Genomic DNA, 12,230 nt, shown 5'->3' with positions numbered 1-12,230 from the left:
CTTCAGGATAAACAGAAATTTCAAAGTGCTAACTAAAGCAAGCGTGAGGGTAAACTCGGACTAAAATGTGAATTACTGATGTTTTGTGACGCTGGGCTCATCCCATCAAGGCCCGCCTGAGGAGTGCGGTAGACTCGCTACGTTAGACTCTGGGGCCGAGGGCGCTGGGCTGTGAGCTCAGGGCGCGCTTTAGGAGCAGGAAGGACGTGTTTTTCACAGAAGAACCGCCGGGGAAGCCGAGGGGCAGTGTCGGGGGGCTCCTCCCCAGCGAGGCCCCCTCCCCCCCCCAGCCCGGGGAGTCCTCTGGAGCGCACTTCCCCGGGAGGACGTCACCTGCCCGGGGGCCCTCAAGGCCTGTCCCAACCCTGACTGTGAAGTAAAAGGGGACCATTCGGGAGGACTTGGAACGCGGCAGCGGCAGCACCGCGAAGTCTGCAGAACGCCAACACGCCGGCCGTGCTTCCCGTGACCAAAGTGACCGACTGACCAAATGTGCCCGTGGGAGGGGGAGGCTTCCTCGCCAACGGGGGGCAGCGCATCTGAACGAAAAACGCAGCACTGCAACAGCCTCAGAAAAAGAACATTCCGGCAATTTAGGAACTGAGCCCCGCGCAGCCATCGCGGGCAAGGAGCGCAGCGTGGCACCGTGCCGGGGCCGGCTGCGACCTCAGACGGGGCCGCTCTCCGGCCTCACGGGCACCCCGCCCCTCCGGAGAGAGACGCCGACGCCGGCGACGGGCTGGCGCGCACCCTTTTATTGAGCCCTTGCGGGTCTGCCCACGCTCACGATGCAGCAGGAGGTCGCAAGGCGGACCCTGGGACGGGAGTCCGAGTTTGGGTTTCCCTTTTCCGAAGGCGGGGCTGACAGAAGAGGCCCGGAGGCCCCGGCGACTCGAGGGACGGGCACACACCGCGGGCGGCAGCAGGTGCGGTGTGGGCAGGCGGGCGGGGCCACTGCCCGGGCCCTCAGTCCAGCTTCCCGTTCTGCAGGCGGCCGCTGGCCTTCTGGTCCCGGAGGAGCGAGAGGACCTTGAGGCAGCCCCTGGAAATCTTGACCATCCACGTGATGTTCATCACGTCCAGCACCAGGCAGGAGGCCGCCCAGCTGGCCTGGACGGTGGGGCCGAGCCGCGCGTAGGCCTCGGTGCCCACCACCGAGTACATGAGGTGGTACATGGGCGGCATGGCGGCGACGCGGGCGAGGAAGAACACGGCCGTCATGAGCACGCCGTTGAGCACGTTGGCCCTGGAGAACTTGGGGTACTGCAGCGTCTCGAGGAACCACCTGCGGAAGGGAAGAGGCGTCACACTTACTCTGCCTTTCTGGGGGTTCGCCCCTTTCAGTTGCGTTTTTAGTCTTTAGAACTCAGCGAGCACCCCCCGAGGATTCGGACGAAGAGGCCAAGCAGTTGCGGGCGTGGCGTGCATGGGCGGGCACCCGCTGGCGCTGGGACCCCCGGGGCCGGCCCCGGGCCCCTGCCGGCCCCGCTCTCCCCCACAGGATCCCGGCCAACCCCGGGACCAGTGGCTGCGCCCCCCCCCCCCCCCCCCCCCCCGCAGAGCCAGGGCCTGTCTCGGTGCCAGAGGGCAAGGAAGTGCGGGGCAGACGGCAGGACGGGGCTGCACGGGAGGGACACCGCCGCCCGCGGAGGCGGCTCCCAGGGGCCCAAACCTGGGCCGACAGCCGCAGCCCAGTGGGCGACGCAGTTCTGGGCTGTGACCTCAAAGTCCCCGAACCCAGGGCCCACGGCCTCCGGCGCCTCCTCGGGCCACCCCTGCCCCCACCCTGTGCCCGGGCGGCCCCTTCCTGCTCGGGCTCTCGGCCGCCCCACTGGGGCTCCGGCCCACCACGCCCCAGCCCCCTTCCCCTGCTCCGCCCGGTCCCCCTCCACAGACCACCCTTCCCCTCCGTTCCCCGAGTGCTCCGTCCCCGGTCTCCCCACCGCTCGCAGACACGCCTGCCGTCCTTCCGACCCCTGCAGTGGGCCGAGACCCCCTGCAAGAGAACCCTGCCACCGCTGGGACCCGCACGGTGGATCCGTCCCAGCCTCGACCCGGTGGCCTGTCTAAGGCAGGTAACTCTGCCGCCTGACTCCCCTCCGGCCTCTGTCGCCGGTTCCCGGGCCGTGCCCCACAGACCCGAGCTCCTGGGGACCGCGGGACCCGGGCTGTCTCGTCCTGCCCTGGAGCTCCGCCCCCAGGCCTCTGCGGCTCCGCTCTCCCGCCACGCCTCTCTGCCGGACTCACCGCTGCTGCTCCGGCACGGACCGGGGGGCCGCTGCACGCCCACCTCCCCTGCCCCCCGAGACCGCAGCCCCGGGACACCACCTGCTTCCCCCACCTGGCCCCCGGCCTCCTCCAGGGTCCCGATGGACTCGGTCACCCCGGCCGGCCCCTCCCCGCCATCCCACCCCGAGGCCCCCAGGAGAGCCGGGTGGGTCCCCAGCCCGCTCCCCACACACTCCCCGGGTCCCCGGGAAGGCGGTCACCTGCACGCTGCGGGCCGTGCCCTCTAGCCGCCCCAGGAGGCCCCCACGCAGTCCCCACGCCGTCTCCCACCCTCGCGCCGGTCCCTCTCAAAGTGGAAACACGCTCGCAGACCCGGCCTTGCTTCCCCCCTCGCGTCAGGAGGGCCACCGGCTGCGTCGGGCCCCACGCCTCCTCCCCTAACTGGGCCTCTCGCCCCAGCACAGCAGACCGGCCACGTGAGGGTCTCCCAGCCCCCGGCGGGGGGTGGGCGTGCTCGCCCCCCCCCCACGTCCTGGAGAGCCAGGCAGGACAGGTCGGGCGGCGGGGTCGCCGCGTGCCGCCTCCCTCGGCCCCGCGGAGGGGAGCGGGCCTGGGGTCTGTTGGCGCTTCCCCCCTACCCTCCCGACGGGACTGAGCCTCTCGATGCCCTTTCCTGGGGGGCCCCGTGGTGCGGTCCTCACGACCCCGGGTCCACAAACTGTGGGAACCGTCTCGGGTGTTTTCATGCCCCCGCCCGGCTGGCCGGTCTCATCTGCCCCGATGCATGCTGGGAAGGGGCCGGGGAGCGCTGGCAGGTGGAGAGAGAGAGGAACCGTGAGGGAAGAGGGCGGGGGCGGGGGTGCGGGGGAGGAACACCCCCCCGCAGGGCCACGCTGGCGGGAGTGGAGGAGCACAGGCAGGAGCACAGGCAGGGCCCCGCAAGGCTGCAGGGGCCGGCGGGGGGCGGGGGGCAGTGCGGGCACTGTGAGCGCCAGAGGAATGGAGAGAATTTTAACGAGTGTCGCTGGGAACACACACTGGACCTTTGTGCGCGACCCTGGACGAGCTCCAGGTGGGGCGGAGGGGGGGCGTGCTGCACTGTTGCCGGGACACCCCGAGGCGCCCCGGCCGCGGCTGACCCTCGAGTGGCCTGCGACGCTCCCGGCACAGAAGCGTGCCTGTCGGGCGGACAGTGCTCTGCAGACCCGGGGGTCCGGGGCCGCAGCTCCGGGGAACGGGCCTCCCACCACAGCCTCCTCCTCTGCTGAGGTGCGGAGCCCGAGGGCGGGCGGGCGGGCGGGAGAGCCGGGGCTTGCAAGGACACGTGTGCGTCCCCTCGGCGCGCCCGCAGGCAGGCCGCGGTGGGGGAGTGCAGGGCAGGCGCGCCCACCCGGCCGGAGAGAGGCGGCTCTGCAGGGAGGGGGCACCCGGCCTGGGTGGGGTCCCGGAGAATGGTGGGGGGCCCGGGGGGCCTTTCCCGCCCGTGGCAGGCAGGCAGGCAGGCAGGCGTGAGGAGAGGTGTGCGAGGGGGAGCGCAGCAGAAGAGGCGGGACCACCATGCGGAGGGCTCTCCACGCCACAGGCGGGAAAGGGCCGGTGGTTACCCTATGGGACAGGGGCCACGCTCACTCCTGCCCGTGTTCGGGGCGCCCGCCACAGAGGATGACAGAGAAGCGAGATGACCAGGGACAGGACCAGGGGCAGGGGGCAGGGACACCCAGAGGCGGGCTGTGCCTGCTCCCCGCTGTCCGTCACAGCGAGTGGGGTCCCCCCCGGGGTGGGGGAGTAGCCGTGGTAAACAGATGAGACGGATGGGGTTGTTCCGCGGGCGGCGGAACAACTCCAGGGTCAGGTGCGGCGACGTCCGTAAAAACAGGCGGGGGACGCCCGAGAGCCTGGTTTGCGGGACGCCGCCCCCCTCAACCCCGTCCAGGAGAGCCTTCTACAACAACAACAACAACGGCCACGTGGCACAGATGGGGAGGCAGTGGGACAGACAGGAGGGACCTCGGAGCGCCACGGGGGCCGGCTGATGCGCCACACGGGAGACTCTCAGCAGGGAGACACACGCGGGTGGGGGGAGGGGGGCACTCCGACCCAGACAGGTGGAGCCCGTGCTGCCGCCTGGGGGGACAGGGCGCTGGGCCAGAGCAGGTAACAGGTGCTCCGCACGCTCTTCCCGTGCAGAAAGCAACCCCAGCCCATGAGAGGTCAGAGTGAGGACGCGGCCCGCTGATGCCCCTCCAGTTGCTCTGATTCTGAAATCCCTGCACAGCGCACGGCCCGAAGTGAGCGGCCAGGTGAGAGCGGAAACTCCGCCAGGAGCGCTCGCCCGGGAAGAAGCCTGGAGCCGGTCAGGGCCCGGGGGGGGGGGTGGTCCGGGCCGCCAGCCTTGGAGGGGCTGCCCCTTACGGGGCAGGCGGACGGGCTCCGGGAAAGACCGGGCCCAGGGGTGCGTGGCGTCGGGACGTGAGGGAGCAGGCGGGAGGACAGCGGGGTGACCGGCCGCGGCAGCCAGCACAGAGGCCATGAGACGGGCTCCGGGTGGACGTCGCTGCATTTGACCCCTGGACTTGTTCCACCGCCCGCGGAGGGTGCCGGTCTGAAAGGGCGGAAGGGCCGAAAGGACACGGGGGGGGGGGGGGGGGGCGCCAGAGAGCGAAGAGGGGCCACAGCGCCGCAGGGGACAGCGCCTCCCGCCACTCGCCACTCGGCTGGGCCTTGCGCAGGAGCCTCGGGCCCTGGGGAAACGATCGGTGGGGGCGCGCGGGGGCCGCGCCGGGACCTACCGCTGGTTCACGAAGGGGCTGGAGAGCTCGGCGAGCAGGCGGAAGTTCCCGACGCGCTGCAGCATGCCGCGGGTCTGGGGAGGACAGGAGAGGCAAGGTCAGGGGCACGTTCCCGCCGGCTTCCCGGCGCCGGGAAACCTTCCGCGGTCCCCCAGCGCGAAGTCACCACCCACACCAACACCAGCCGAGTCCGCGACACGGAGCCGCTTCTCGAGCAGAACTCAGAAGCGCCGCTGGGGCAGGAGCGTGCCGCACACTCGTGGGCAAGCGGGCGCACACTGTGCACTTGCACAAACAGATCCCAGGCCGCCGCCTCACGCTGAACGCAGCAATTAAGCGAACAGCATCGGCGGCCGCGTGCACGCTACCGGAACACTCGGGTGTGGTGCGCGCGGTCTCCGGGGAGGCCGACCTAGAGGGCGTTCCACCCCCCAAGCCCTGCGTTGCTGCAGACTCAGGGTCTGTTTACGGACACCCACATTCAGGCCGGAAACGTAGCAGGCGGCACCGCGGCCGTCTCTCGTGCCCCGCGCTGCCGCGGCGTCGCTGCTGACTCGCTGGGGCAGGGACCTGCGGGCCTTTACAATAGTCCCCTGAGTGTTGCGTGTTCCGTCGCGCCCGGACCCCTCAGCGCAAGGCCCCTGTGCGCCAGGTGGTGCGCACCGCTGGGCTGCCTTGCCCTGCCTCCTGCGTGCCCGCGTGGGCGCCGCATCACCTGCCCACTCCCAGGGCCCTGGCGCTCACCCCACGGGCGCGGGCGGGGGAGGGCATTCGGGAGTCTTCCCGCTCCGTGAAGCTCGCCCCTCCTTACCCCAACCCCCCGGACTGGAGAACCCCTCTGAAACACCCCTGAGGGGGATGCTGTTGAAGGGGTGGGACTGACCTGCACCAGCATCTTCACATAAATAAGCTGCGAACCTTGGAACCCCCTGTCAGCAAAGTCCGGGGGAAGTCCCCGCTCCCGTCTGGCCGGGGCGGGGTTCCCACGTCTGCCCAGAGCAGCGTCCCCACCCGCATGGCGAGGGCTGGACCTAACCATAAGTGCACCCAGGAGGACAGGCCAGTTTCAATAGCTACGTGATCCCACAGGTTTTAGGTGGAAATTAAAAAAAAAAATGGGGCCGTCTGCCTTTCTCAAAGGGCCTAAAAATGGCCTAAAAAATGGCCATGAATGCAAATAAACACCCCAACACGCACACCCAAGTGAAGCTCTCGCTTTTGTCAGCGGACAAGGGACCCCGTCAGGAGGGGGGCCCGGCTGCGTCTGGACTTGGTCCCAGGCAGCTGAGGCCCGTGTGTTTGCGCGTCTGTCCACCCCGCGCCCCGGCCGCCCCCGCCGAGAGCGGCCCCGGCACGCACCAGGATGAAGGCGAAGGCGTACAGGGCCGTGCAGTGGTGAACCACGAAGTACTTGTCTCCGATCGCCTTCCAGTACAGCAGCAGGGCCAGCAAGTCTGTGGGCGGAGAGGTCGGTGGGGCGAGCACCGGGGGAAGGTGCCGCGTCCGAGTGCATCCAGCCCTCTGCCAGCTCTCCCCGGGCGCCCGGGGCCCGCCGTTCCACCCCGTGCCGCCCCCCCATAACCGTGTCCCCCGCTCCGCACGCGGGGCCCGCTCCGGCACGAGGACCCCTGGGGCACTGAGCAGGGGCAGCACGCTGCCGGAAGCGCGAGCGAACCGCGCGTTCCTGGGTCTGCATACAGTGAACATGCTCTTCCCGAGCAGCAACTAACTCTGAAGTAAGGCTCGAGTTCTGACCGCCAGCCCTACAGTAACTCAAACAGATGAGGTGGTCGCAGCAAAGTTAAGAGACGACCAACTCATTTGTAACACGAGTTCAACAAAACGTGTTTAAAAATTAACACAGGACGTGATCAAATATTAATTCAAAATAGCGAGGGGCCGCCAGGAGGGATGACTGTTGAAAAGATAAACAACGGAAGAGGCCACGGCATCACTCTTTCTTTAAAAGGTCCCGAACCTCAACTCCCCGGCTCCGAACAGAGTTTCCGTGAACAGAACGGGACCTTCTGAGCACGCCCACCCCGGGGCTCTCACCGCCCCGTGGGCACGCGGGCCACTGAGGGGTGGGGCCGAGTGGCGACCAGGGGGCCCGGGCCTCGTGGGGCCGGAGCTGAGAGGACATGGGGCTTCTTTCGTGAAACGTGAAACAAAATCACCAATGTGATTATTTGGCAAGAGAAAAAAATCACTGGATTGCCAACTTTAAACGAGGAAGTAAATGCCACAACCGGGAAATCGGGAAAATGAGGCGCTACGGGCACTCAGGGCCCCCCACCCCGCTGGCCGCCTTCACCCGGTCACCGGCGCGGCGACAGTGACCGGCAACGCCCTCTGGAGAGAGAGCACAGAGCGTCCACCCCTCCTCCTCCTGGTTTAGAAAGGGGGTGTCCGCTCCCCGCTCTGCCTGGCAAGGGTGCTGGGCTGCTGTCTGATCTGGGAAACCTCGCTCGAGCTCCCTCCACCCGGGACTCCCGGGGTGCCGAGGGCTCCCTGCGTGGGCGGCACCCCGAGCCAGCGCGGGAGGCGTGCATCCTGTGCTACCGTGGTCAGCGACCGCGTGTGGGGCCCAGAGAGCCTGTTTTTCACTGTGTTCGCGTGACTCACTCTTCTCTTAACCGGGCCACCAGATCATCCCCGAGCCTCCCCCTCCTCCTCTTCGCGGAGGCCCACCTCTTCCCCGGGGGACTCCCCCGCTCCCGGTGGTCAGTCTGTCTAACTTCTCGTCCCTTCCGGGGGGCGGGGAGCTGTCTGAGTCTCTTCCTCAGCCGCCGCACCCCTCTCGCTTCCCGCTCTGCTGTTGCCGCTTGCACTGTCTGCCCCCCGTTACACGGGGTCCCCAGTCAGTGCTCGCGGTGGCTCCGCCATCTCTCCCGCTCGTGGAGCCGGCCCGACCGGCCCCTGCACGGAGCCGCTTCAGCGGCAGAGGCCGGACTCCGCCCCCCGCCCGCGCGCCCCCACCTCCGGGACCCAAGGCTCCTCCCGGCCCACCCGACCCGAGGGCGCACCACACAGGGAGATGTGGAATAGAAGCTTCCAGGACCTGGAGTGGTCTCGGCTAGAACAGCCTTTGCAAACGTTCCCCAAACAATACGCCGCGGTCGTGGGAGCACACGTCATCGGGGGCCTCTGCGCGAGCCGCCTCGGCCGAAACCGCAGGAGCGGCTCCGGCTCCCGGGCCGGGCCGGGGAGGGGCCGGCGCCGGTAAGAGCAGCCCCAGCCGGACGGAGGCCCCGCCCCACGCTGGACCCCGCCCCCGGGCCGCGCCGCTGGGGACCCGCCCTGTCCTGCGGCGGCAGCCCCCCGCGTGGGTCCCGACCGCTTCTCCTCGGGCCAGTCACCCAAAAGCACAGACTGCGTATTCCTTGCGTGTAACTCCGTGAGTGGTTTCAAAAGAGACAGTGAGAAACATACCACATACCGGAAATGAGGTAGCCCGAAGCAATAGCAATATTCACTTTCACAAGCGATGAGTTACCCCTATAAATATTTTTGGAAAAAAGTTCCTTTTTTTAGCACATGGGTTACAGATGACAGCTACTTTTTTTCTATCGAGATTTAAATATAACCAAAATGCTCCCCATAGATTCTCAAACAATAAATTGTCATTGGCACCAAGTAATGAGTTAGCTACAGTAATACCTCTAAGTGCACAAATAATCGTCATTTCTTAGATTGATTAGCTGCAAGTTTTAGGAAAATCGTTTTACCAAAAGACAACTGTTTATAAAGGTGTTTTCATGTGATTTGTTTCAGAACGGACTTGAATGGAATTTGGAGGCTGACTTCTTTTTTATTTCTTATCCTGCATCAGAGACTCGAGTAACCTCAAGACGTCCTCTGGCCTGTGCCTTACTCTCCTCCTCGTCGTCGCTGACCCGGGGACCCGAGGGGCTTGCCCTGGGTCCCACATCCAGCCTGGCCGGGGCGGGGCCGCTGGGTGCTGCCGTCCCAGCCTCGCGTGGAGACACGGCGAGGTCCTGCCGTCCCCCTGCCAACACGGGGACTCGGCCCGAGGGGCGCACACGGACTACCGGCCCCTCGTCACCTGGGTCACAGCGAGCACCTCTGGCGACGGGCACCGAAGCGGGGCCGGCCGCCGCGGCACTGCACGCGGGAGAGGCTCACGGGTTCGCTCGGCCAGCCTGGGCCGGGGGAGCGGGGCCGGGGGAGCGGGGCTGGGGTCGGCCGGGGCCGGGGTCGGCCGGGGCGTTGGAGAGAATGCAAAGCTACAGACAAGCACTACGGGCCGACGTTTGATAAGGGCAAAAACTGATCGATGCGTCAAATCTTTGTTATAAAATTCACTTCCCAAAAGCACTGGTACTGTTGGCTGCCATGGTTGTATAAAAAGGAAACAGGAAAAGGGAAAAGCTAGACATTGTTTAGGGGCTTACATAAAACTTGGCCCAAAAGTCAAACTCACTAAATGGATTCACTCTGGAAAAAGCCTCCCCGATGAGGAGGTGTCAAGAGTGGGCGTAAGCTCACGCTCGGGGGTCAGCGCGCGGCACACCTCGCGGGCTCCGGAGCGGCTGGGGCGCCGCGCCCCCGCGGTGCTCTCTGGGAGCGCCCCTCCTCTCCCCAAGGGAGCGGGCTGAGCCCCCGCAGGACGCGCCAGGAGGCCGTGGGGGGCGTTTCCCCCGAGGGGCTGACGCTTCCCTGTCCCCTGAAAGAACCGCCTGAGGAGCGGCCCCGTCTTTGCCGGGCCCGGTTGTCACCGGTGCTCCCCACCGGCGGCCTCTGCACACCCGGACTGCTCCCGCGTGAGCCCTCCGCTCCCGCCTTCACACTCCGCCACCAGGTGACGGGGGTCGGCTGTCAGAGCCTCACACGACCCTCTGGCTGTGACCGTCCCTCCCTGCTGCTCAGGACAGGGGTGGCGACAGCTCGGTCTCACTCGCCAGCTCAGTATAAGTGCTCCCCTTGTCCCTGTTCCCCTCGTCTGGACACCGGGGGTGACACTGAGGCACAACGGGGCCCGCTGTTCGTATTCGAATCTAAAATAAATCCCGTTAATGCACCTTGTGGCAGCAAGGCGGAACACAAGCGTCTCAATAAACCACACCCCGTCAATACGCCTCCGTTTCGAAGCGCAGTGGGAGACGCCCTGATGAATCATTCACATCGAGGCACGGATCACACGGACCGCATCGGAAAGAAGCAGCTTACCAAAGCGGGTCTGCGATGGTTGCCTCATCGAAAAAGAAAAGGTACAGGCCTAAGGTCCCGACCACCAGGGAGTGGCAGGTGGACGCCACCCTGGAACGAAAGGAAACACACAGGAAGACGTCAGAGTCCTCGCAGTGAACTTGAATTCTGGCAACACGTTCAACGTTCCGGAGCGGTCGGACCTGGAACCACTCAGGGCAGGAACGGAGCTCGTCTGAGAGCTCGAAGGACGAGAAATCGCCACGGGGAGACCCCGGGACCCCTTCGCTCCGGGACCAGTAAGGTCGGAGGTTTCTGGCTGGCAGCCTGCCGAGTGGCCTAGTGGTCAGAGGCTCCGAAGCAGCAGCGCGTCTGAGGGTCCAGCTGACGGTCCCGGGAGCAGCGGTCTCTGACTCCCTTTCCACTCATTTTTGTTTAAAGCGAAAGTGCATTTTTACTCTAGAATCACGGAGCACAAGAGGAATTCTGGAAGGCTCCGGGCTGCGCTCCCAAGTTCGCTGAGCGGGAGGCACGCTTCCCCCTGGCTCCGCGTCCCCTTCCCCGCCCGGGCTCAGCGGCCGAGGCTGTATATAGGCTGCCGCTGGCCCCGCTGCTGTTCATCTCTGCGTCCCGTGCGCAGGACACCCGCTGGTCACCGGGGTGCTCCAGAGGGGCACGCGGGGCGGCCCGTCCCCGCAGCTGCCGCGGGCTGCCCCCCTCGCCCCCCGCCGCCCGGGGAGCTGAACCAAGCTGTCCCACTGCCTTCAATGCAAGGAATGTTGGAATCCTTCTTGTGTGAGGTCTGCCTGCTTTTCTTGTGTTCCTGAGGTCAACTGAGCTTAGATTTTCTTAGATCCCAAATGGAATGCTTTTTGGAGATATTTTAAATAACGGGAAGAAACCCGTTCCGTTTCCCCGAGCTTTACCTCGAGTTCCACTCGATCTTCTTCTCGAAGCTGAGGCGGCTGAAGCCCGGAGACACCGCCGCGGAGAACCGGGAGCTCAGCACGTGGAAGAGCAGCTGGAAGACGCAGAAGCTGGCCAGCAGCACGCCGGCAGGCAGCCCGGCGGCGGTGTCCATGCCCCCCGCACCCCCGCCTGCAGAGGGAAGCGAGGGCGGGAGGTCGCCGTCAGTGGCTCCCCGGAAACCTGAATTCGCTTTTCTAATTTTAAAAAAGTACGTGATTGGGTTTTTAGTGCTTCGAGATCTAGCACAAATGGAAGCATACTAAGAAACCGTAAGAATTATAAGCCTTTGTCGGCAATTTGTCAAATCTCTTTATTTTGTATTTAAAATAAAAGAGGGGCAACCTGTTGTCTTAAAGATCTCAATGTTATAAATTTCAGGAGACCAATTTAACATCATCCTACTCAAAATTATTTCTGTCTTAGGGCTTAACATTGAGAAGGAATTTCTAGTGCCATAACTGAAATGTTTGTTTAGTAGTATTTTTAACTAGACTCAGGACAGATCACCTGATTTCTCTATGCCTCAATTTCCTCATTTATAAAATGAGAGGGGACTAGATAATTTCTAAGAAATGATTAAGCCAAAAATCATAATAGAATTAACATTATCTGCAATAGCTAAACAAACAAAAAATGGAATAATAAAAACTAATTTCACAGTAGGACAAACAACATTTAAAACAAAATTTAGGCCCTAAGAAGAAGAACACCGCCTGGGAAACAACCACACCAGTGTCCCTGCCTAAATTAGGATTCAGCTGTTCAACAACTCTGCAACCCGCATGTCCCTGACCCCAAAGTCTTCCCCAGCGTTTCATCTCTGAACTCAAAGACTTTCACAAAAGAGCTCCAGCTTCTAAGGACAGAGCCAGCGAAAAGAACGGCCATGTGCATACGGGCACCCTCAAAGGATGCCCTCTGCCCTGTGGGGCTGAGCTCCGTCCGGCTCCCGGAGATCGCGGGGGCATGTGGACCAGACCAGGACCTGGAAGCCTTCGCTGCGGCGAACGCCGCGGCCCTCCAGCTCCTCCGGGCACAGAGCTGAGCTCAAAGGAAGAGGAAATGGGTCAACGG

The 12,230-nt window shown here is 64.8% G+C and overlaps 1 protein-coding gene across 1 annotated transcript; it reads right to left on the bottom strand.

The window, feature by feature from the left end:
* Window positions 1-748: 748 nt before the first annotated feature.
* On the bottom strand, window positions 749-11,279 carry TLCD4 (TLC domain containing 4). The gene is made up of 6 exons (XM_028503426.2): window positions 11,114-11,279; window positions 10,209-10,298; window positions 8,458-8,516; window positions 6,378-6,472; window positions 5,019-5,092; window positions 749-1,285 (listed from the first exon to the last, which is right to left on the bottom strand). The coding sequence occupies exons 1-6, from the start codon at window positions 11,266-11,268 to the stop codon at window positions 967-969; spliced, it is 792 nt and encodes a 263-aa protein (XP_028359227.1). The 5' UTR covers window positions 11,269-11,279; the 3' UTR covers window positions 749-966.
* Between the last annotated feature and the right edge of the window lie 951 nt (window positions 11,280-12,230).

The sequence above is a fragment of the Phyllostomus discolor genome, chromosome 14 (genome assembly GCF_004126475.2).
Source record: "Phyllostomus discolor isolate MPI-MPIP mPhyDis1 chromosome 14, mPhyDis1.pri.v3, whole genome shotgun sequence".
NCBI classification, from domain to species: domain Eukaryota; kingdom Metazoa; phylum Chordata; class Mammalia; order Chiroptera; family Phyllostomidae; genus Phyllostomus; species Phyllostomus discolor.
Note: the sequence above shows the minus strand (reverse complement) of the source record. Positions and strands in the feature narration are given on the sequence as shown.

What these genes read in the sequence shown, in the direction of transcription:
- TLCD4 (XM_028503426.2), bottom strand. Translation starts at nt 11,268, where the DNA reads ATGGACACCGCCGCCGGGCTGCCTGCCGGCGTGCTGCTGGCCAGCTTC. An exon ending in AAGATCGAGTGGAACTCGAG is followed by an intron (nt 10,299 to 11,113) that starts GTAAAGCTCGGG and finishes CTTTCGTTCCAG; the next exon opens with GGTGGCGTCCACCTGCCACT. An exon ending in ACGCCTTCGCCTTCATCCTG is followed by an intron (nt 5,093 to 6,377) that starts GTGCGTGCCGGG and finishes TGTCCTCCCCAG; the next exon opens with ACCCGCGGCATGCTGCAGCG.